At 36.7% G+C, this 25,702-nt stretch overlaps 1 protein-coding gene across 5 annotated transcripts in view; it reads left to right on the top strand.

The window, feature by feature from the left end:
- LOC126652232 (transportin-1-like) overlaps nt 1-25,702 on the top strand; it is a 119,065-nt gene that overhangs the window by 78,345 nt on the left and 15,018 nt on the right. For 4 of the 5 annotated variants that reach the window (XM_050338903.1, XM_050338902.1, XM_050338904.1 and 1 more), the window contains 15 exons: nt 5,025-5,143; nt 10,286-10,346; nt 11,019-11,184; nt 13,348-13,500; nt 14,627-14,852; nt 15,795-15,966; nt 16,760-16,846; nt 17,606-17,713; nt 17,926-18,084; nt 18,180-18,267; nt 19,147-19,245; nt 19,455-19,550; nt 22,371-22,446; nt 23,304-23,403; nt 24,849-24,923. In XM_050338903.1, the coding sequence (XP_050194860.1) occupies nt 5,025-5,143; nt 10,286-10,346; nt 11,019-11,184; nt 13,348-13,500; nt 14,627-14,852; nt 15,795-15,966; nt 16,760-16,846; nt 17,606-17,713; nt 17,926-18,084; nt 18,180-18,267; nt 19,147-19,245; nt 19,455-19,550; nt 22,371-22,446; nt 23,304-23,403; nt 24,849-24,923 (1,785 nt within the window). Of the gene's footprint in view, nt 1-5,024; nt 5,144-10,285; nt 10,347-11,018; nt 11,185-13,347; nt 13,501-14,626; nt 14,853-15,794; nt 15,967-16,759; nt 16,847-17,605; nt 17,714-17,925; nt 18,085-18,179; nt 18,268-19,146; nt 19,246-19,454; nt 19,551-22,370; nt 22,447-23,303; nt 23,404-24,848; nt 24,924-25,702 lie in introns of those variants that run through there. The other variant, XR_007631908.1, reaches the window with a different exon arrangement.

Here is a 25,702-nt window from a genome sequence, read left to right as displayed (position 1 = left end):
AAACTCAACTTGTTGCTGAAGTAATAAGATTGTGTGCATCCTGTTGCTTTCAGATAGATGTCTGTTACTGCTCAAAGGATGTGTCTTAATGCTTTGGGCATCACATATTTTGACATAGCAAGACTAACACAACATTGTTATAGAGTATGCAAAGCAGTTCTGAATAATATTCCTATGCTATTTTGTAATTTTTTGCTATGAAGCAACTATTTCCACTGCCTAAAGTCAGTAGAATTGTTTAGCTTCTCATTGAAAATACATATTAAAGTATGGCACAAGAACAACCCTGAGATTAGCTCAGTTGGTTAGAGCATGGTGCTAATAACACCAAGGTTGTGGGTTCAGTCTCCTTATTGGCCATTCACTTCAGAGTTGGACTCGATGATCCTTGTGGGTCCCTTCCAACTCGGAATATTCTGAGAAATACTGAAAAAACATAAAAGCCTTCAAATAATATTTCCCACACTTTGCTTTGCTACTAGAATCATAGAATCAGCCGGGTTGGAAAGGACCTCTGAGATCATCAAGTCCAACCCTTGATCCACTACCACTGCTCTTACTAGACTATGGCACTAAGTGCCACATCCAGTCTCATCTTTATAACCTCCAGGGATGGAGAATCCACCACTTCCCTGGGCAGCCCATTCCAATGCCTAGTATCACTGTACTTATTATGGGGACCTAGAGGAAAGATGGGGAAGGACTTTATCAAGAATTGTAGTGACAGGACAAGGGACAGTGGTTTTAAACTGCTAGACAGTAGGGTTAGATTGGATATTAGGAAGAAATTCTTCCCTGTGAGGGTGGTGAGACACTGGCACAGGTTGCCTAGCAATGTTGTGGATGCACCATCTGTCTCAGTTTAAGGAGACAGAAGTGTTTGCTAAGGAGGGCAAGTTATGAGGAAGACCAAGCTTCCCCCTCTAAGCAATTGTAAATCCAAAATTAAGAGGGTCCAGTCGAGGAAATGTGGAGAAAGAAACAAAAAATTAAAAACCCTTTATTAAAGGATATATGCATATAGGTAGCACACCAAAAGAACAAAACCAAACAACAATCCCTCACCCAAATTCCCACCCAAAAACAGTTCTTTACTCCTTTAAGGGCAATTTTAAGCACGACCAACAGGAGGTGCTGTTGGATCTCTGGAGCAGTAGAGCCTGCGGTTGCACTCTAGTGGTCAGTAGGGGGCACTGTTGGCGAACCCCAAGTGGCAAATGGTAGATCTCAGCCGTGCCAGGTGGTTCAAGACCCCAAGTTGTGTCCCCCCCACCCTCAGCCATGAAAGTGGCAGCTAGGAAGGGACTGGGATGTCAGTTTGTCCAACGAGGAGCGGGGAAACCCAGGAAGAAAGGGAAAAAAATCACAAGATGCTGTCAGTTTCCGGATCCTTGGCAACTCTGAGGGGGGCACACGGGGGGCAAAACAGGATGCGAAACTGTGTCCGAAGAACCGGAGAACAAACTGAACCTGGAGCTTGCTTCTCCACCCTGCATACTTCCTGAGTCCCAGAAAAAAAAGTAAAAAAGGATGCAGTTTCCCAAGGAGAAAAACTCACCTTCCCCCCCAGTCTATTGAGGCCCATTGGCTTGGAATGTGGGGCTGCTGGCTAGTTCTTTTGTGTGTGTGAATCACTCTAACTATCCCCTCACCCTCTTTTGACAACACCTTCCTTTCACAGTGGGACAGGGGAAAAAATTCCCAGCCAGTTTTTTTTCTTTAAAACAAGCAAACCTATGACACCATCCCTGGAAATGTTCAAGGCCAGGCTGGATGGGGCTGTGACCAACCTGGTCTAGTGTAAGGTGTCCCTGCACGAGGCAGGGGGGTTGGAACTAGATTATCTTTGAAGTCCCTTCTGTGAGAAATATCTAGAATTAAAATTACAAAGACAGCCAAATAAAGTGAAACAAAGAACTTTATTTTCAGTTCTCTGGGTGTGATCAGGTCTGCCTCATGCCAGAGCCTGAGAGCACACCTGAGATGGGAGAGGGCAGTTCTTTTAAGGTTTCTTGATTTGCATAACTATTCCCTCCTTCCTCCCATGCTCAGATCTGCTCCTTTTCTTCCTTAAAAGGTGATATAGCCCTTTTCATGAGCTGGATTGGGTCTCTCAGGGTGGGTTCACACTTCCCTTTGCCAGTCCATTGGTTGTCTTAACTGACCTATGAGGTTGTTTCCGTGTCCCAGTCCCGTGGTCCCTCGGCAATGAGCCCTGGTTGGTCCCATTGTCTTACAGGCTTCCTGACTAACCTCTATACTGTAACTATAGGCAACAACAATAAGTAACTGAAAACAGACTATCGGTACCCGACTACTAAATAACTCTCCAATCCCCCCAGACAATACAGCTTCCAGGTATCTTGACATGAGTAAACTCCTGCTTGTAATAAAACCGCCTTATTTATTACTTACAGGATCACAACTATTAGTACCTTTAACAGGTCATGACTGCAACAGAGCTGCAGCCACAGGCAGCTGCAGAACACCCCTGGTCACTAAAACTCCTCATCACGAGGCAACCATGGAAACTCTGCTTGTAATAAAACTGTCTCATTTATTTCTTACACTTCCAACCCAAACCATTCTATGATTTCCATGATGTGTATATGCCTGTCTTATACCACTAAGTAGCCTTTTCAATCTACTGCTATCTGACTTCATGGAGCATGTATTATAATACATGCTTAAAGAGAAAATGACAGTGTGAGGAGCACCTTCAAACAGAAATTACTTTTTGTCATTCTGGTTTTGTGAGAAATAAAAAACTGGTTTTATTACAAGCAAATAAAATGGACAAAGGGTACTAACAAAGGATTATTCTTATTACCAACCTATAGGCATTCCGCGAAAGTTGTAAGGCACACAGTTCAGTCTTGAAATGTATGCCAGGGATTGGGCATGCGGGAAGAGGGAATTGAGAACTAACTGGAAATATAGTTGACCCAGCCCCATGTCACATGACTGGCCATGGGGGCAGATGGAGGCCGCCATTTTACCTGAAACTCCACCCCTGGCATGAGGGGGGAGCACAGGAGAGCCAATTCGAAGAGGAGAAACGTCCCCCCCGTGATGAAAAACAGGGTTGGACCTTAGGAATGTTTAAAAGGCAGGAGTTATGAATTGGGAGGTGTGCTCTTGGAAATTTAGGGACTTGAGCACCCAATGTGTTGTAATTAAATTTTCCTACTCGTATTATTATTATTATTTTCTTTGTTCTGTGGGGTTTTTTTCCACCATCGTTGTAAATTTAAAGAGAGATTGTTCTCACAGTTTTGTCTTCGTGACAAATAACTGGACACAAGAAAAGTGTGGATTTTCAAACCCTCTAGGGAAAAATGCCAAATCACTTCAGTTGCATTAATGAACCTTTCTTGCAATGGATAGGACATTTTTCAACTTTTCCAAGCTGTAATCTGTTCGTAAGTCAGAATAGAGCAGTATTTTTGCTGCTGTCAGTTCTTAATCACAATAACGACCCTTTAGGAAACACAATTTAGTGCAGTTCATAGAATCATAGAATGATTTGGGTTGGAAGGGGCCTCAAAGATGATCTAGTTACAAGCCCCCTGCCATGTGCAGGGACACCTTCCACTAGACCAGGTTGCTCAGAACTCCATCCAACCTGTCCTTGAACACTTCCAGGGATGGGGAGGGGAGTCCACAACCTCTCTGGGCAACATGATCCAGTGCCTCACCACCCTCATAGTAAAGAATTTCTCCTTAATATCTAATCTAACTCTGCCCTCTGTCAGTTTGAAGCCATTTCCCCCTTGTCCTGTCACTCCATGCCCTTGTAAAATGACCCTGTCCAGCTCTCTTGGAGCCCCTTTAGGTACTGAAAGGTGCTAGAAGGTCTCGAATCCTTCTCTTCTCCAGGCTGAACAACCCCAACTCTCTCAACCTTTCCACATAAAAGAGTTGCTCCAGCCCTCTAATCATCTTTGTGGCCTCTGCTGGACTTGGTCCAACAGTCTCATGTCTTTCTTGTGTTGGGGCCCCCAGAGTTAAATGCAATACTCCAGGTGGGGTCTCAGAGTGGAGTGGTAGGGGAGAATTGCCTCCTTCGACCTGCTGGCCATGCTTCTTTTGATGCAGCTCTGTGGGAATACAGTTCTGTAGGAAGGGATATGTTTGTTGCAAATCTTGCATCCCTAAAATGCATAAGGATAATATAGGTTGTCCCATCCTATTTAATTTTGAGAACAAAATGGTAATTCTGGAGGAGGATTTCTTTTGTTTGTTTTAAACGATTGTGTGAGGAAAGGTAGCTGCATGGACTTCCATGAGGCTTCTAAAATGTTTCAGAAATAAAGAACTGGCATGGAACAATGCAGAAATTACTATTTGGGAAGTTGCAAGTGTCTTCCCTAAATTTCTTTGGCAGTTGTACAAAAAGCTGATGTAGCTGTGGTATACTTAGCCTTTCTGATAATGCAGGTATTTGATTCTTTTTTGTTTAGGGGAATTAAATTTTAACAGCAAGCCTAAAGATTTGATACTGAATCTCTGAATTACCATTCATGCTAGAAAAAAGTGAGACTTTTTTTCCCCTGTAATGGGTTCTACTTAATTGCATCCAGTCAGGTATTTAAGATTTTAAAGGGAAGTTTTTTTTTGGTACTGGATATAAAAAGTTTTTCCATCTTACTAAGTGTTTTATTCAAAAGTAAGTTTTATTAAAAAAGAGAAAGGGGGGGGAGTGTTAAAATAATAATTGAAGAAAAAAACAACTATTCTCAGGAACTGTTTACTATCATGGGTCTCTGTCTATAGTTTTCTTGGTAATAATGTTCTCACTTAAACAGTGAAAATCTTAGAATCTGAATCATCTAACATTGTCTCTTGGCTTATTCTCACCATAGCCTTAAGTAGTATCTTATATCTGTTTCTTCCCCTTGCCCCAAAGAAACATATACTATACTCTGGGAGCATAGTTTGATTTTGCAAACATGCTTTGCAATGTTGATAGCTTCTTCAATTAAAACTTATACAAGATTGGCTTTTTTTTTTTTTTTGTGTAGTATATGCTTCAAAGGACCCAGGACCAAGATGAAAATGTTGCTTTGGAGGCTTGCGAGTTTTGGTTGACTTTGGCTGAACAGCCAATTTGTAAAGATGTATTATGTCGACATCTTACTAAGTAAGTATTAAGAATTAGAACTAGTTATTTTACAATAGTCATCTTTAAACTTCAGTTGACTTTTTCCTGGTTACTATTATAGAGACTGTATCTAGCTTGCTGTATGCTTAGGAGGAGTTTCTTGTAGCTAGTTCTTGTGCATATTAAAAATGGCTGTAGCAAAGAGGTCACTGAAAAGACTTCTGAGGATTTCAGACTTGGCTCCAGAAGCAACCTAAACTGTATCACTGGTGCTCTACCTCAACCTTAACAGCCCGTTAAGTATCAGATTTATATAAAGGTATACTATCATCTGCTTAAGCTTAAACAAATATCTTCATGTGACATTACCTGTAATATGTGGTGTACCATGAACATGTTGTCTTGACAACTACTATTGTGAGCATTTCTGTGCAATGTTTCTATGTGTCATGCCAGGGGTTCCCCACCTTTATGAAGAACATAACATAACAAAATGACAAGGTCATTTAGATTTTGGAATCAATTTCATATCATTTACCAATTTAAACTTGAAAGCACGTATATTGTTTTTCTTCATGCTTCTTCAGACTGACAATAGTTTTTTAAGCTTCAAAAACTTTTTTCTAAGTTTCAAAAAATTATCCTAAGCCTTAAAGTGTAGATCCTTGATTGAATGGGAATTGAATATACAATTTGAGATTTAAACATCTACATGTCTGCAACAGTGCTAATAACTTATTTCCAGACTAATCTAAAAACTTTTGCAATAGGAACCAAATTCTTCAGTGTTCCAAATAAATGGAGACTCTATTTTTGACATATGCATGGAAGGTTTTAGAAAATACTAGAGCAGTTCTGTCTGTGATTCTGCTCTTCCAGTTAAAATGCTGAGAGTTGAGACACATTATTTGAAGCAAAAATGACCATTTTAGAAGTGAAGCAATTAAAAGAAAAAAGGGAGGGGGTTTCAAAATTTCAGTTTTCATAAGCATTTAGAAAACAGGGAATTGAGATTAAAATACCTGCTATAGTAGTACAGGAATGGGAGTTGAAAACAGAAGAACCAATGCTATGAGAAATTACTTTAAATTTTTAAAATGTTTTTAATTAATCCTACTTTTATAGCTCAAAATAAAAAAGAATAGTAGCACAGTTCTTGATTCTACCTCTCTCCCTCCCAACACACATATTAATACTAGTTACCTTCTAAGTCTAAATTGTAAACTTCTGGCCTCTTTCAATAAAGAATTGCTCTCTACCTTATCTATACTAATATTGTTTGGAGAGTTTTTACTTCCATTTTAGGCATCAACATGACTATTGACATTGCAACAGCTTCATCCTCAGTTTTTGTGGTATTTTTAAGGAGTTTTTATATTTATAGTAAAACAGATAAGAGTAACATTACATCTCTCTTATCTTTCAGTGTCATATTTGTTGAAAGCAACTTGTTTGTTGGTGAGTCCTTTTTGACTAGGGAGCTATATAAATTTGCCAGTACTTGATGATAATTATTTTATATTAGATTGAGACAAGATCTAAAAACCTGTTTGTTTAGTATCTTGTTCTATTTTGATCCCTTAGGCTTTTTTATAAAATATATAGTTCCTTCATACTTCATTAAGTATGCTGCAGAAATGCCAAGTAATAGGTGTTAATCCGAATACTTACTATTCTTTTATTGAAAGTTCAGAAGGTAATTGTTGTGAACGAGTAATTTCAGCTACTCAGAGTCGCCATCAAAGGTATTGGCAAAAAGCAGGTTTTAATATGTATTTGTGAAAGTGTGACTTTAACAGAGTTCAATGGCAAGGCTCACTATTACTTACTATATAGATGAAGCATACATAGGAAAATCAGATTAGAATCAATTTAGAATGATTTACATGAAGACTGGGAATGCAAAAGGGGGTAAGGGTGCAAAGGATATGGATACAAAAGATAGGGGTGCAGAAGGGCTTAGCAACACTTAATCATTGACTAATTTAGCATTTAAAAATTAATTCAGTAGGATTTATTACAGTTATAACAGTGACTTAATTACAGATTCACTATAACAGCATTCATACCATAATCAATTCACATACACAGAGGTAAAACCATGTGTACACCTATTTTTATGTGTGTAAATGTACCTATCAATAATTCCCCTCAGGTTCAGTGAAATACTCATGTCAAATCCCTTTGCATTTCCCAACAGGCAAGGGTTGCACCTGGAGGAGCATGGAGATAGTGGGGGGGGATATCAGCCTAGGCCTTGTTGTCAGTGATAGTCCTTCAAGTATCACAAACTCGAGGGTTTGAGAGCTCTGAGAAGTGTCTCACTCAGAGGGAGGTTGCTGGTCATAGCCTGTTGTGGTCCAGGAGAGCTCAAAGGACCTCACTTAGGACCACTGTTTATAGGGTTGCAAGAGAGTTGGCTTTAGTCATCAGTAAGTTTCCATCCTGGCCATGACCCAGGTCAGTAACTGCTGGTCTTTTTTCCCCGAAAGTTCAGTAACAGTGGTACTGTTTCACTCGGGCTACAATTCATTTTTTTCAAAAGGTCTTGTAACAATGGTACCACTTCACTCGGGCTACACTTCAGGTAAATAATTTACCAAGGCTAACAAGAATAACTGCCTTTCCTTTGTTTCCCACCTTGGTCAGGCAGATGATGTTCCTGGTATGGTCAGTGTTGTTTCCACCTATATCAAGCTCCTGGCACAGTCAGGGATGCTTCAATGCTCAACTGGTTCAGTCAAGACTTGTCTGGAGCTTCTGAAGTTGTAGAGCAGGCCCGAAGATGGGGAGAGGGGTGTGCACCACCACAATCCCCCCCTGACTAAAATCAATCTCTATTGCTCCACAGAGTGGTGGTGTGGTTGCCTCTTGCCTCTGTGCCTATACACAGGTTAATGCCATTTTCCAGTTGTAATTTGAGGGAAATTTTTGTTAAGTTCATATTGTCATTGAGATGCGTGAATATTATTGCTGGCCTGAATACCTTCAGAAACAATACTCCTCAGCTGTAGAATATAGAGAGATTAAGTTTGACACTGGTACTTGGTCAGTCTATGGTAATTTCAGTATTAGTTTGACTTGGCTTGTAATACATATATTTATTTTTATGGATTTATTTTTGTAGCGAATGTGTTTATATGTGAAATACTTGACTTTTTTTCCCCGGTTACTTTTTTTTTGCCATACATCAATACCATTGGAGACCCATGGCCATAACCAGTTTAATAACTAAGTAAAGTTCTAATATAGACTAATGACTTATGTCAAGATCTCTGCAATGTCAGGGACTTGTCTTAAGGGGTGATACTTGAAGTAATCACAAAAGGATAGGAGAGCTCAATGTAGGTAGACTTCCATCCTTAAGAGTAGTGAGGTAGTCTTCAGTCACAGGTCAGTTAAGTGACAAATAGAACCAAAGTAATAACTTTTTTATCAAGCATATTTTGGAAGTGTGAATTCTTACTGAAAAGAATTTTATTTTTTTCTGAAAGGTGCTTCAAAATAGATTTAATCATAGGGAAGAATATCCTGTTTTTAAAATGTAAAACACAGTTGTACCATCTGGCTACCTCTAGTTAGAAATTAACACTTTTTCAGATGACAAAGTATTAATGAACCTCATAAAATGGAGTGTGGTTAAGGTACTAACTTTTGGTATCAGGCTAAGTTTTTGTCTGGGGTTTTTTGTTTGTTTGTTTGTTTGTTGTTGGGGAGAGTATGGTTACAGTCAAAATTATGGACCAGGTAACTGAAAACCAGCTTGCTTTATTTATGTGTTATTTTGACATAGAATCATAGAATCTCTTGAGTAGGAAGGGACCTATAAGGATCATCAAGTCCAACTCCCTGCTCCTCTTAGGACTGTCTAACACTAAATCATATGACTAAGAGTGTTGTCCAGATGCTCCTTGAACTCGTCAGGCTTGCTGCTGTGACCCCTTCTCTAGGGAACTCATTCCAGTGATCGACCACCCTCTCAGTGAAGAACCTTTTCCTAGTGTCCAATCTGAACTTCCCCTGATGCAGCTTCATTCCATTTCCTTGTGTCCTGTCACTGGTCACCAGACAGAGGAGATCAGCACATCCCCATCTGCTGCCCCCCTTGAGGAAGCTGTAGACTGCGATAAGGTCTCCCCTCAGCCTTGTCTTCTCCAAACTGAACAAACCAAGTGAACTCAGCTGCTCCTCATAAGTCTTGCCCTCAAGACCCATCACCATCTTTGTTGCCCTGCTTTGGATGCTCTCTAATAGCTTTATATCTTTCTTATCTTGTGGTGCCCAAAACTGCGCACAGTACTCAAGGTGAGGCTGCACCAGTGCAGAGCAAAGTGGGACAATAACATCCCTCAACCAGCTGGCGATGCTTTGCCTGATGCCCCTCAGGATACAGTTGGTCTTCCTGGCTGCCAGGGCACACTGCTGACTCATATTCAACTTGCTGTCAACCAGGACCCTCAGGTCCCTTTCCATGGCACTGCTCTCTAGCCTCTCATTCCGCAGTCTGTCCATACATTCAGGGTTGCCCTGTCCCAGGTACAGAGTCTGGCACTTGTCTTTGTTAAACTCCATGTGGTTGGTGATTGCCCAGCCCTGTCATTTGTCAAGGTCTCTCTGCAGGGCCTCTCTGCCTCCAGGGAGTCCACAGCTCCTAGTTTAGTATCATTGGCAAACTTACTTACTGTACATTTGATTCCTACTTCCAGGTCATTTATAAAAACATTAAAGAGCTCTGACCCTATAATTGAGCCCTGGGGAATCCCACTGGTGACCAGTTGCCAGCCTGATGTGACCCCATTTACTGCAACTCTTTAAACCCAACTCATTAGCCAATTGTTCACCCAATCTATTATGGACTTGTGTGCTGGACATTTTTTGCAGTACAATACTGTGAGAGAAAGTATTGATGGCTTTGCTAAAAATCAAAAAACCCTCACATCTACTGGTGTCCCTTGGTCAGTTAGATGGGTGACCTTGTTGTAAAAGGAAATTAAATTGGTTAAACAGGACTTTCCCCTCATGAACCCATGACTGTGACCAGTGACTGTGTTGTCTCTCAAATGTTTTTCAATAAGTCTCAGAATACCTTTCACCATAATTTTACCAGGTGCTGAAGTGAGACTGACAGGCCTGTAGTTACCAGAGTCTTCCTTCTTGACATGTATCAATATTTCTTTGTAGATTGATACCTGTGCTGGTAAATGGTATGAAGTATTCAGAGATTGATATTATTCTGTTAAAGGTAAGCATTCCTTCCTTTTATACTCAGTAAGAATATCTGGGTAACTTCTGACTTGTAAATCAGAATGGTTGAGCTGGTAGGCCAGATCTGGTCTGCCATCTGTTCAGTGGAGATTTAGCTTTTTGGGGCAAGGTATGCTGTTCCAAAAATGCAATGCAACTGCTACCATGTTTGTTGGAAAATAATCTGTGGGCTTTCCTCCTTTGCCCCTCTCCCCTTCCACCCAACTTTGGCAGAGCTGGGATACTTTTACCCATGAATTACTGCAGCAAAGCAACCTGAAAAGAAATGATCAGAATTAATTTTAATGCCCTTCTAGCTTGAACTACAAAGCTTTTTCCATCACAACATTTTAGAATGTGTCTGTGTACTTGAATTTCTCTATCTCTTCTTCCTTCTAATTCCTTCCCATCAAGAGTAATTTCTTTACAAGAAGGGTACTTTGTGCTTTTCCTTGAGATTACCTCTGTTGCTTTTATTTTCCTGATTTTTTTCTGGTAAATACTGTAGCAGAATGCAGGAACAATGGCATTTTTAGTTAGCAGGGCAGCACAAGTGGTATGTGAATCTTTCACATGTTTATAAATGTATTGAACTAAAATTGACACTACATTCTTAATTCCTTGAGCAATATAGTTGCACTAGTTTATCTGATAAAACATTTTTTGGCAGGGGGATGTTGAAGAAGATGAAGCTATTCCAGATAGTGAACAGGACATAAGACCTCGTTTTCATCGTTCACGGACAGTAGCTCAGCAACATGAAGAAGATCGTATTGAAGATGATGATGATGACAATGATCTTGATGATGATGATACTATTTCTGACTGGAATTTAAGTATGTCAATGTATAAAATGTTTTCAAATATAGCTACTTGCATAATACAAGAAACAGTAAAAAGAGGAGTTTGTGTATAGGAATACTGAGGTTTTGCTTTTGAACAGAAAAAGACCTATCTGCTGATATAATTGGTGATTGGGACAGAGGGGGAGTCTTTCAGGTGATGTTTTGGCTATGTAACTGTATTGAAAAATCTAACCACCTTTAAACTTATTTTGAATATGACCAATAGAACTGCAAACATCTACTGGATGCAATTCAACAGAAGCTTTGGATTTTGAATTTTAATTCTACAAGATAATAGAAAACATATATCACTGTTTTTTAAAAAAATCTTTGTGGTTGGTTGACCTTGGCTGGACGCAAAGAGGAAAACAAAATAGGTTTATTCTCTATTTCCCATCAGCAAGCGATGTTCAGCTACTTCCCAGGAAGCAGGGCTTCAGCATGAGTAACAGTTGCTCCAGAAGGCAAACACTGCAAATAATGAATGCTCCCCCTTCCTCCTCCTTTCCTTAGCTTTTATATCTCAACTGATGCCATATAGTATGGAATATCTCTTTGTTCAGTTTGGATCAGCTGGCCTACTTGTGTCCCCTCCCAGGATCTTGCCCACCCGCAGCCTACTGATGGGGGGAATGTTGGAGAAACAATGCTGATGCTGTGCCAGCACTGCTCAGCAGTAGCCAAAATGCTGTTGTGTTATCAGCACCTTTCTAGCTACGAATGCAAAGCACAGCACTGTGAGGGCTGCTATGGGAAAATGAACTCCATCTCAGCCAGACCCAATACAGTCTTACACATTGTTCTTAGCTTAATAATGCTTTCTTTTACTTCAGTCTTCCCTCTAAATCTGGTTTGTGTGTGTATTTTTTCCCTTCCATTTGAACATGCTACTACTGACAGCCATTACCAGTAGTTCAGATGTAGTACAGATGAATGTACCTTGAAGCTTATGGATCAAACAACTTTGAGACATAGCTAAACTTTTAATATTATTATTATTGTTATTATTATTTTAGAAGACAAAAAGCACAAATATGTTTTCCTTTGTAAAGTATCTTTTTATAGTTTGAAATTCATAATGCTGTTCTTGTAGTCGTGTGTAGAAATTCCAGAATTAAATCAATATTTTCTGGAAAACATAACTGAAATGATGGAGGGTGCTCTGTGGTCCACAGTTTTGGTTAAGAAAGCGAGGAAACTAAAACTGACTAGGAAAGAGAGAGAACAGAACAGTTAAGAAATCTGTTTTCATGTATGTCATCTGGACTTGAGAGAATTCAGATTATCTGAATTTCAGAATTGTGTTCCCTGTTTAGTATCCAGTGTTCTATATTTGATTTCCAATTTTAACAAAAAAGAAACATCAGCACAGCCTGACAGCAGCATTGGTTACTAATGAGACCTGGTAACTAAATATGGAAGCCCACCTTTTTTCCTCTTCTAGTAGAAAGTTGAAACAGAATCACAGAATATGTGGAGTTGGATGGGACTCACAAGGATCATCAAGTCCAACTCTTAACCCTGCACAGAACCATCCCCAAGAGTAACACCATGTGCCTGAGAGTATCATCCAAATGTTTCTTGAACTCTGTCAGGCTTGGTGCTGTAACCACTTTCCTGGGGAGCCTGTTCCAGTGCTCAACCACCCTCTAGGTGAAGAACCTTTTTCTAAGGTGCTAGTTTCTGGGACTCTGTGCTGTTTGTTATTTTTTTTCAGTGAAGATCTGCTCTGAGTTGAGGGCTCATGTTTGGTTTTATTCAAGCTTGTTGGACATCATCTAGAAGCAGAGTAGAAAAAAATTTTCTATTTGTTATCTATTCTAGTAGTTGCTATCTTCAGCTGAAAAATTAGCTATGTCTTGTTTGGGTCCACTAGTAGTTTAGATCCAGTTTAGGATTTTTACAGTGTGTGTTTCCTGTCAGTGAGTATTTTAATATCCCTAGTGTATAAGTCCTTTTAGTAACTATAAAAATGCTGCAAAAATGACTTTCTAAGACCTGTGGCTCAATCCCTGTGTATTGTAATGAAATAGAAGTATCTTTTCTCCTGATGCCCTGCCAGCTCAAAGTTAAAATGAGGATCATACTGTCTAACTACAACTACTTGTATAATAATAATATAATAAGTAGATTAACACTGTTAATTACCTCCAGGGAAATGTTCTGCTGCTGCTCTAGATGTCCTGGCTAATGTATTTCGTGACGAACTTCTGCCACACATCTTGCCCCTTTTGAAGGAATTGCTTTTCCATCCCGAATGGGTAGTTAAAGAATCTGGTATCCTTGTTCTTGGAGCAATTGCTGAAGGTAAGGCAATGGTGCATATCAAGTTGCTGAATTTTTGATTGGTTCTAAAGCAGCTCTGTGATCCGTTCAGGGTGAATTTACTTGTGTAAGCAAGTATACATCCTTAGCTGATTTGTTTTTAGTGATTAATCTCTACATCTACTAATTGATGACTGCAGTTGCTTGTTTAATGTTCAAATATGTATTTTTGAAGGCTTAAATAACTTAAATAATTTCTTTTATTCCTCCGTTTCTTAACTCTGTAGTATATATTTTTTGGCCTCTCATGAAATACTACCTTGATTTGATACAACAGGAATATTTACATTTCATTCAATGTTTTCAGAAATGGAGAAGACCAGATCTGTGACTTCAGTGCCCTGAGCTGCTTTTTGTGGATGGTTCTCTGATTTAAATGTGATAACTTCCATTTCTTTGTATTTACTTACAGTCTTGGCTTTTTGCCTGTATTTTCATCATCTCTGTCTATTTTGCAAACTGAAGGAATATTTTTGGGTCCATGCCTGGATTATCTATCTTCTCCTACAGTGCCTAGTGGACATATATTTTCTTTGTTGCTAGAAAACATTTTTGTGGGGTTTGATTTCAAGTCAAGCAAGATAAAAGTTAGTACTTCTGGCAAATCTCAGTGTATTACTGCCCTTGCTGACTTGAAGTGTGTAGCTTTTATTTGCGTCGGTGTGATATTAAGAGAAAACAAGAACATTAAATTTCTTAAGGAATCTTTTTTAATGAAATGATGTTTTGTTATCAAGGCCTAATCTTTCTCTACTTGTTGTCTTGGTTACTCTGAGTAGACTGGCATAAGACTTCCAAGCTTTATAAACTAATTTTATTTGGATGCTCTTGCTATACTCCATTTAATAAAGCAGACTTTATGGGGACTGGGGAAACACTGAAGTAGAAATGTAGTTGGAATGAATGTAAATTTCATTGGGGATTTTAATTACTGTTCATGGTGTGGTTTCTTTTTAGGACAACATAAAGTAGGTATACTTGCTTTGTATATTGGTAAAATGTATTACTACATGATAGAGGATGAAAATATGTCCCTTCTAGGAAATAACAAAAAGTTCTATTATGTTTTCTGATTTTTCTACTGTAATAGCTATATTTTTCCTTCTAGGCTGCATGCAGGGTATGGTTCCATATCTTCCTGAGCTGATCCCTCACCTTATTCAGTGCCTTTCTAATAAAAAGGCTCTTGTGCGCTCCATTACTTGCTGGACTCTTAGTCGCTATGCACACTGGGTAGTTAGTCAACCCCCAGACACATACTTGAAACCATTAATGACTGAGTTGCTAAAGCGCATTCTGGATAGCAACAAGAGAGTACAAGAAGCTGCCTGCAGGTGAGCCAAAGCTTAAACAAAAAGTACTATCCATGACACTGCTTTTTCATGGGAAAATATTTTAATTCCTTTACTGATGAATGTATAACTCCATTTCTAGCTCTTAATGTTTCTTAATTTTTTTTTTCCTTTTAAATTGGAGTAGGTTCAACTTCTTCTGAAGTCGTCACAAATAATTCGGAGTTGTAGTAAAATCAAAACAGATAATTTGTCTTTCTGTTGTCCAGTTTGTTTTTAGAATATATGAATAACCAAACTAAACAATCTATTACAGTAAAAGAAATTATCTGCATGTGACACCTGTTTTTTTTCAATATTTGAGGTTTCATTGACCAGAAATCTGGCTTTATAGGCCTATGAATGAGGTCAATACTGGAAAACTATACTATCATTGCATTAGCATTGTTTATATTTAACTCAGGATTACCAAAACATTTGCATTACAATTATTTCAAGGGATATTTCCTTTCTCTTGAAAGGAGATCCTTGGAGGTAAGATTCTCTTCTCTCCCTTGCCTGCTGATATTTAAAAAAATGGACACACCATTAATGAAATGGGTACACCTCTTGTGCAGGAAGCTCAGCAAATAAAGCTTTTACATGTCAGTTTGTGTGGGGCAAGAGTGTACACAGTAGACTACCAAGAAAGTTTGTTCATAAAGCAGGATTAGATCTGTAGCATATATACATAAAAGGTTTTTAACAGAATATTTTTAAATTTTGCTCACCACAGTGTAAGAGCTGAATCTTTGTGTTCAGTCAAAATAGACTGAGTTTCTCAGTAATACCATTTTGAAAACATACCTTGGATGAATTTAAAGGCTAAATACAGTTCTACGTTTGAACAGGAATGGGTAGTGTGGGGCATTTTGGGGTGGTCTTGTTTTGTTCTTTCCAAGATACTGACTTTTCTATTTATGGTGGGGTTTTTTTGTCATTCAGTGCCTTTGCTACTCTAGAAGAGGAGGCTTGTACAGAGCTTGTTCCTTATCTTGCATATATACTTGACACTTTGGTCTTCGCATTTAGTAAATACCAGCATAAAAACCTGCTCATTCTTTATGATGCTATAGGAACTCTAGCAGATTCTGTAGGACATCATCTAAATAAACCAGTGAGTATACCTTATGTTCTGTAGAAACACTCATCATATATTTAAAAAGTGGTTTGGTGGGGTTTGTAGTGTGCTTTATATGTTATAAAACATAAATTCTGGCTTCAATAATAATAAATATTTACATGTAAAATACACAGACTGTATGTAATTTTCCCACTACACAAATATTCCCCATTTTGAATAAATGACTGTGTGTTTGGTGGCTCTGTCGTCTCTTTGGATACTTTCTGGAAGCAACAGTACTACAGGGATGCCTTGTTCAATGTCCTTGTGACTGTGACAGCAGCGGTAGGGAAAATGAAACATTTTGTACAGAATTACTAAACATGCCCTTCTGGAGGGATAGAAAATTGCTTTCTTTATGGATGGATAGTTGATTGAGGAAGAGGTTTCAGGAACTTGGGGGGATAGGGTTGTGTCATCAAGGCAATGGAAGATGATTGAGAAAAGCAGGTGGTAGATGCACAGCCAAATTGTATTGCTCGTAAAAATGTTTTCTGTAGCCCCTGAGTCAATCCTTTAGATTTGTAACAACCCAGGCAGCTATTAAAAGTTGCTAGACTGAAGGCAACGCTGGAGGAAAAGATTTGTTCTGCAAAGGTATTTATGTGCTTCAGCAAAAAATCTTAAAACATAAAGTTCTAGTATTAAACTACTTCTACATATTGCAACAATGATTACAGTATATCAATTTCCTTTGGCTGAAAAAGTAGAATATATCAATTTTCTAGTTTTGAAATAAACTAGTATGCCATTGTTTCAGTAGCTGATGCATTTTCATCTTAAACAGGAATATATTCAGATGCTAATGCCTCCATTAATCCAGAAGTGGAACATGTTGAAGGATGAAGATAAAGATCTCTTCCCTTTATTAGAGGTAAATATTAAAATTTGAATGAGTTTTAACAACTTTTTTTGGGAACTACCCCTTTTACTAAGGATGCTCCTACTAGGAAGTGTGACTATGAAAGCTGTTAGGTATTTCCCATTATGGAAAAAATATTACAACAATAAATGAGAAAATTTTGTGACTGAGGAAATGTCATTAAGTTTAGCAGAAATATTTAAGATTTATTTTTTTCCTGCCATTCTTGATTGTTTTCTTTGGGATTATTTGTTTTTTAAAAAAGTTGTTCCATCCCTGTTGTTCTTGTCTTTTTCTCCTTGCTCTCTCTTTGTCCCTCCATTAAAACAATTATCGACAGGCTGAAGTTATGAACCAGACAATGTAGTTTATTCTCTGTACTTTCCAAGTGTGAAGCAGGAAAACATGTCTAGATAAATTAGTTTCATAATTCTTGGATAATGTTAGGGCTTATACATTGCCAGGATACTGAAGTTTAGTGTAAGTGCTAGCTGAATTATAGTAGTCTTCATATGAACTGTCTTGGCCACCTCAAAGAAGATTCTGCTCCTGAGAAATTTTCTCAATTGACATACATAGGGAGAGAGTAACAATTAGCTAACAGTTACCTTGTCTCAGCTAATTGGTACTACCTTTCCAGGTTGGTTTTACTTAGTTACTTGTGGGTATACTTAAAGGCTTTTAATTTACCTCACACAAGTAAAAGGTACTTGGGGGAGGTAAGTTAGTGTCTCTCCTGCTTTTTTTTTCTTCTTCTTTATTTTATTCCAGTGCCTGTCGTCAGTTGCTACTGCCTTGCAATCTGGCTTTCTTCCGTATTGTGAGCCTGTGTACCAGCGTTGTGTAAATCTGGTGCAGAAGACTCTTGCACAAGCCATGGTATTTTTCTATTGCTATTCCAGTGTTTTCAGAATATCTCCTTAAACCAATGTATTAACTATGTAAAGTTAGGGGTTTGTAGGGAGATTAGTAGTATTAACTGTTGAATATTTAAATGAAGCTGCAGTTCTGAAACTGTTTGTTTTTACTTTTATGCATAATGCTGAGAAAATCTAATACTTATTTTGAAAAAGCATAATTATTTGTTGCAGCTGCACAATGCTCAGCCAGACCAATATGAGGCTCCAGATAAAGATTTCATGATTGTGGCTCTTGATTTACTGAGTGGTTTAGCTGAAGGACTTGGAGGCAACATTGAACAGCTAGTGGCTTGCAGCAATATCCTGACGCTAATGTACCAATGCATGCAGGTGAGATGAGAAACCTGTTTAATTCAAGAATTTTTTTTCTTAAAAGAATCAGAAACACTTCTAGAATTGTCAGGTTTTTTTCTTCCTCTCTTTAGGATAAAATGCCTGAGGTACGGCAGAGTTCTTTTGCGTTGTTAGGTGATCTGACAAAGGCGTGTTTTCAGCATGTTAAGCCTTGCATAGGTATGTTTCTTTTACATATTAAATACTTAACTTGTTTTACAAACTGATAAGAGGCTGATTTAGCCATTGTTAAGTTCCCTTTTTTGTGGCATGCCCTGTAATGGTGTTGTAAGTTTTCATTTTCTTTTATTAGCAAGGGTCTGTAGCAAAAGTTCATTTTGCTGCTTGATTTTTATAATGTAACATGCTTCCTGTTTTGTTGGAATATGGCAAAACAGATGTACTTTGACTGCAATTGTAACAGTTGCTTTCTTTAGTAAATTCTAGAATTTGTGGGGTTTTTTTGTTCTACTATAATCCATGAATGCTTGGATACGCTTGGAATTTGAATTTTAGTGAAATATTAGTCACAAAGACAGATTATAACATCTGCCAAATAAATCTTAATCAAGACTGTGATTTTCTTTCTAGGCTTCATTTTTGTTGGCTGTTGTTTTTTTTTTTTTTGGGGGGGGGATTGGTGTTGTATTTGGTGGTTTTTTTGTTTTTGTTAAAGGGGGTGTTTGTTTTGGGGGGGGGTTGGTCATTCTTTTTTTTCTTATTTTTTAGCACAGTTAAATACATAGCTATCCAGGTGTGCTTTTTTTCCCCACTCCTGGGAAGGGAATAAAAAAGGGTTTTAGAGTTACATAAATGTAAAATCTATTAGACATATTTTTAAATCATAGTTTGCAAAGATTTGCATTGATCTGCTGAGGTTCTATCATCCAGGTTAATCTGATATCTATCAAAAATACAGCTCTTATTAATTCAGGTGTAATGCTTTACGACAATTTAAATATGCTTACATGATTTTAAAAAAACTTGCTTGTGATCTTACAATAAAGGAACAAGATGGTTGTATTGTGTGATGAGATTTTAAAATGTTGTTCTTTCTAGCTGATTTCATGCCCATTTTGGGAACAAATCTAAACCCTGAATTCATTTCTGTGTGTAACAATGCCACCTGGGCAATTGGAGAAATCTCCATCCAGATGGGTAAGATTCTTTTTTTCTTTGAATATTTGCATATTTAGAATGGTTTGTCAGGGTTGGGGTTTTTATTATTATTTTTAGTGATGCTTTCATGCAAAAAAATTTAAGTTTTACATTCTTGTCCTTGACAGTAAGTTCAAGGTACCAGATCTAAATAGATTGTGTATATTAATGGTCATTTTCTTCTCAATGTTTCTTTTTGGCTGTTTCAGGTATAGAGATGCAGCCTTATATTCCAATGGTGTTGCACCAGCTTGCAGAAATAATTAACAGACCCAACACACCAAAGACATTGTTAGAGAACACAGGTATCCAAAAATTGAACCATTTATGGTGAAGGGAATTAGAGGGGTTTTTTTCTATAATGATTTTAAAAACTCAAATAGAACTTATTTAATTGCTATGTATTTGGCTTTTATAAGCAAAAACAAATGTTTTGCAGAAGTTCTTACAAGTCTCCGTCTTGCAGAAAAACATGTCATATATCTAGATTATTAAAGTTATTGCTTTTTACCTTTATAACATTTTATATTTATTTATCATCTATTTAAGTATTCTTCCAATTTTATTTATGGATACAATATGACAAATGTATGCAGTAACACTTAAAGACCTAGTGGCTTTACACTGATTTTAATATATGCTTGTCCTTACACATGCAAACTGTATGTATGTCTAGTGTTTGAAACAAATGCAATTGGCATATATATAACAAATAATTAACTCTTTGGATTTGCAGTAATGCGCTTTTCAAAAAATAATAATTTATAGTAATATGCACAAAAATATAGATCTGTGATGGCAGTTTTAACCACAACATAACTGAAATTCTGTATAATTTTATTACCTGATCACTTAAAAACAAATTTCTGAAAAGAAGTCTTAACAGTGGCATGTACATTTCTATGTTCTGGCCAGTTGCTTTGCCTTCCAAATTGGGAGCAGTCCCCAAATGCCTTATTGAAGTGGAATTTCTGAGACTTGTTCTTTTGCATTTATAGAGGGCATGTTCTGGTATGAAGAGCACCTTCTATACTTCAGCAAAACTTTATTAATAATTTAACAGGTTTCTGGTTTACTATTTTAGTGATTGAGAATATTTTGACTTTTTTTCTGTTTGAAAACTACCTTGTAAGAAAAAATAATAGTTTAGTCATTATACTGGACATAATTGAAAATGATGCAAATTCACTGCTAGTTACATTTGGGCTTGAGCTAAGTATGAGATAAATTGGAATGTCTTTCTATGTGTATTTTTACTCCAGTATTCTCTACACCCCATCCCCTTATTTACTATGGAATGTGAACTTGAAGGATAAATTGCCTAGTTTTCTGGCATATTATAGATGCTGCTTTTTTAAAAGATATTTTTCACACTAATTACTTGTTATGAAATGCACCATGGAATAGTATAGCAAAATTAATTTTCTTTCCCCCGCCTCAACCCTCTTTGTCTGCACTGATGGATTTGTAATATCTGTAGCTGAGAAACATCCAGTACTTAAAAGTTTACTTCCATCACTGCTAGAGAATTTTTTGAAGTATCCAAACATTATTTTTTTTTTAGTATCTTAATAGTTACTTTAAATGCAGATGCATAACTACAAATAAATTGTGAGTGTGGTGTACTTTTAAGTTTGTTGTGGAATATTGTGCTGTATGCCATTGGTACATGGAAGGGTATTACTGTTTTCTGCTGTAGGTTGTTATGTAATGAGCTATGAAAACACTTCTCTTATGGAAACATATGAGATCAGCTTAATTAAAAGTAGTTTCATAGAAAATAATGAGTACATGCCAAAAAGTTAAGCTTTGACAGAAATTACTATTCCTTGTACAGACTCTACCTGTGAGAATTTACAGATAAACCTTAAAAATGCATTTTCATTTGAAAGTATCACTTCAAATGCAGTTTTATGTTGGATCAGCCAAAAATTTGACACTGCATATTGAAATCAAGTAATGTCTGGGCAAAATAGTACATTACCACTAAGGTGCAGTTTTCATGGAATGGGTACATTTTAAACTGCTAGTGTATCCTAAACTAAACTTTTATTGGAGAAAGTATCATCTGCTTTATTGCATGTTTCATGAAACTGTTCACAAATGCTTGTTAATTAGTGTTGCATAGTATGTCCCTTAAACACAGATTTCCTTTCTCTGCTTCTTATAAATCTGATGGATTTTAGTATTATTCATGTATTTTGCTTCAAGTAATCCTGATACATTATTTCCTACCTTCTCTTTTTCTAAAGATTAATCTTTTGTGAGTTGAGTAAACACCATTAAAACGCATGATGATATTTTCTTCAGTCTGGCCCTCAGAACCAAGGACCACACTACCTAATCATTCAGAGAAGCAGTTTTGCTTCTCATACGTCCTTATGCCTTTGTATCAGAAGTCAGATTCTTATAGAAGTTTTATGAGGAAGTTTTTCTGAACAGGAGAAATATTGGGATTAAAAAATTAATTTTCTCCAGTCAGTTGCTGTGAGCTAGTAACCCCTTTAATTTCTCAACAAGATTATGAAGAAAGAAAATATTTGAGGCTTTTTGAGAGTGTTTAATCTATTTAGTGTTTATTAGATAGACCACAATGTATTCAATGTAAAAGTGTTTATAAATATATTTTTACTGATAGATAGTAGGCCTATTAAAATCTTGAATTCTAAATATTGAAAAAATAAAATATTTAGCTCTACTTGATACTAAAGCTGAAAATAGTTAATTCCTTTCTGTCAATAGTATTCATAATAATACTTTTTATTAAAAGCTTTGAAGGACATAGTAGGTAAATTTACTGTAAGAGATGATTCTGAAGAGGGCAGAATGACTGCTTACATCAGAAAGCCTTTGCATTTTAAATTGTGTTTTTTGGTGTTCTCTCATTTACTTCTTTAATTTTTCTTTTACCCTGGAGAGTATACCATGTATGTTGCTGCCTCTTATTCAAGGGGTGGTAATTGACAGCACTGGTGAAATCTTATGTTTACTATCATATACAGATTCTGTTTGCTTCTGTTTCTAAGTTATTTGTTGTTTTTTTCTTTATTTTTTCTCCTCCCCCCTCATTTGCTCATGTCTTGGTTGGCGTTTGGTGGTGTATAACCGTGATTGCATTACCTTAGCAATAACAATTGGTCGTCTTGGTTTCGTTTGTCCTCAAGAGGTGGCCCCCATGCTACAGCAGTTTATAAGACCCTGGTGTGTATTATTCAATTTTTTTTTAATTCATTTTTCTTTTTCTTTTTCTTTTTCTTTTCCTTCCTTCCTTCCTTCCTTCCTTCCTTCCTTCCTTCCTTCCTTCCTCCCTCCCTCCCTCCCTCCCTCCTCCTCCCTCCCTCCCTTTCTTCCCTTTCTTTTTCTTCTATCTCAGTTTTGGATATATTTTCAGTTGGTTACAAAATCTCAATCCTTAATCATTGCCAACCATGTGACTAATCTTGTCCTATCAGGTTTGTGAGTTTTTAGTAGCACTGTCATGCATTCTTTATGTTGTGGCTAACAACTAATTTAGGCATGGGATAAGATTGTCACATGCTTGCGTGTTAAAGCTTGACTATGAAAAAGCATTTTAAAATCCATGAGAATGATAATACAATGCATGAAAATACTGTAAAATTTAAACTGTGCATTACTTAAAATTCAGTCTGAGGCTTGAATTGCTGTAAGGAATATGTTTCTAGACTTGTTATGTATAAAATATCTTGCTTGCTGCTGTAAAGGTTAAATAACTGTTCTTTAAGTGGTATCTCATGAAATGTTCAATTCTAATAATGATAGTTTCTAAAAATATTTTATATACATATTTCTTTTGTTTTTAATAGAATACAGGTCACACTTTGTATATAGTGCAACAGAAAAGCAAGATTCTGTAGATGATACCTAATGGGAATATACTAGTAAAGACTGTGTGTAACAAGTATCTTTCTAAGTGTTCAAAAGAGTTTTCATATAATCTTATCAGTGTGACTTATTCCATTAAATGCTGTAATCTAGTCCTGACTTGACTGAATGAAAAAGTAATAGAATTAGCTAAGTTTTGCTCTCCAACTTGCTAGGTGCACCTCTCTGCGAAACATAAGAGACAATGAGGAAAAAGATTCAGCATTCCGTGGGATATGTACCATGATCTCAGTCAACCCCAGTGGAGTAGTCCAAGTAAGATACATAAATCGATCTTAACTTCCTTTTTCTTTACTCATGTGAAATTTAGTGAAAGCTGTATATGGAGTATGAAAAAATTCAGCTTGATATTGCTTCCCTGTAATATGTGCTGTAACTACTTTTTAGACATTGAGACTGGAATGTTTATATATCAAATTATCATGATACTTCAGAATTTCTGCTTCAGTAGTTATTACTTATGGAAAGAAAAAGACAGTATTGTTAAATTCATTTTTTGTCTTTTACTTACAAGGAATATGTAAATAATGAACTTTGATTAACTGTATTTTGATACTTCTATCAGTCTTTTTAATGTTGAGGATACAAGGCAAAAGTTGATACGCTAAACCGTATTTTTCAGATACAATCTAGGCTTTTAAAAAAGAAACTGAACAAAAACAATAACCACCCCTTCATTCTTAAAACTTGGGTAGGGAAGATTCTCTTTCAACTTTGGATATATTGCTTAAATGGTCAATATGACAAGGATAATGCATCTCTTAAAAATAAAAGGTACATCTCAAGAATAAAATATGATTTGCTCTTTAGTCCCTGCAGCTCCAAAGTAAAGCTATACAAAGGTAATATTTTCTAAGAGGAAAATGAAAGTGAATTTCCCTCTCCTCTGTCTGGAATCCTTCTCCCTGAAACACAAGAATTGAACCTCTATTTTGTTTTGAATTTTACAGTTCATTTCACTTATCCCTTATTTTGTACTTAGCATTTCCTTCTTCTGCTGTCTGTTCTTTCACACAGCTTAAAGGGAGGGAGTAATTAAGGTCTCTTTTCATTATCCCAGCTCTCCTCCTATGTAGTTGTGATCCTCAGTTCCTATCCAAAAACGTGCATAATCAACTTCATCATTAAGACTGATGTTTTAATGGTATAGTAGGAGGTAATGTATAAGAGCAGATGAACTAAACATAACAATTTTGGGGTGGTTTTAGTTTTGAACCCGTATGATAAACATTCTCTGTATTCCAGAAACAACTTCTGGTTTTGCTTAAAGAAATACAACAGCTTTTTTTCCTAACTGAAAGTACATGAGAGTAAGTTGCAAGTATGGTTCTGAGTTTGTCGATTGTTATTAAGGTGATTGGATGTCAAACTCAGAATGTGTACTGAAAGAATTAGTTAAACAAGTGTGGTGTGGGAGGGGAGGAGTTGTTTGTTGTTTTTTTTTTAACTGTGGTACAATTTAATAAAAAATCTGATTAAACAAAGGTATTCCGACACTCAGCTATCTTTGTTTCCATACACTTAAGCATACAATAACTTACCGTTATTGTCTGAATTAACTGGAAAATAAAGACGTAAAACCAGATGCAGTTTTGCATTAGGATCAAATACCCTACATATTTCATAGAATGAACATTGAGCATTGTTTTCAGACCTATAAATTTAAAATTTCTAACCTATGTGCTTGTTTAATCTTATAGGACTTTATTTTTTTTTGTGATGCTGTTGCATCATGGATTAACCCAAAAGATGATCTCCGAGACATGTTCTGTAAGGTAATGTTTCTAGTATATCTGAACTGTGGTTGCTTTGGATCCTTTGTTTCTTTCTTGTGTTTATTTCCATTATTACCACTTTCTGTATTTGTGGTCATGAATGCTTTCTTGCATAGTCATAAACTTTCAAACAAGACATCATAAAAATAATAAAAGTGTTTTACTTATATTTTCTTACATGCTTTCAGGCTATTCCAAATTTCTTTTTAAAAGCATTGAAAAGCTCACTTGATATTTTATTTGACAGGATATTCATCCTCAAAGAGCTTTTAATAATGTCCAGCCTCCTACATTTTGACTGCATTTGGAAGAACAGGGGGGTTTATACCACATAGAAGACTTTTTTTTTTCATTTCTTTTCCTTTTCTAGAAAATGAGATATGTGTGGTTTAAGACCTGCCCCCCACCCCAAGACGCATATTTTTTTTTAGAAATATCTAGAAAAATGAAAATGAAAAATCTTCCAGTGGTATCCTGATCTATTTATCTTGCTTTAGCCGAAAATAAATTTTTGGGACTGCTTAACCCTCCTCAGAATTCCTCTTGGATAAGCAGGTCTTCAAGAAACTAGTAAACAGTGATAGCCAAGAACGCATCCCTAGACAAAGTGTCAATATAATTTAAACCAAAAGACTGTTTGTCTTGTGTAAAATTAAAAACCACACACAGAGAAAGTAATATATTGTGTTTTGGTACTAGTGTCTTCAGTTAAAAACCAGAATAAAATAAACTTATTTCAGTTACAGCTGTTACTGTTCAGTAGTGTGGCTCTCCTCATA

Source organism: Myiozetetes cayanensis, unplaced genomic scaffold (genome assembly GCF_022539395.1).
Source record: "Myiozetetes cayanensis isolate MyiCay16 unplaced genomic scaffold, myiCay2020 scf71, whole genome shotgun sequence".
Classification (NCBI taxonomy): Eukaryota; Metazoa; Chordata; class Aves; order Passeriformes; family Tyrannidae; genus Myiozetetes; species Myiozetetes cayanensis.
This window is presented reverse-complemented; position numbering and strand designations above follow the sequence as displayed.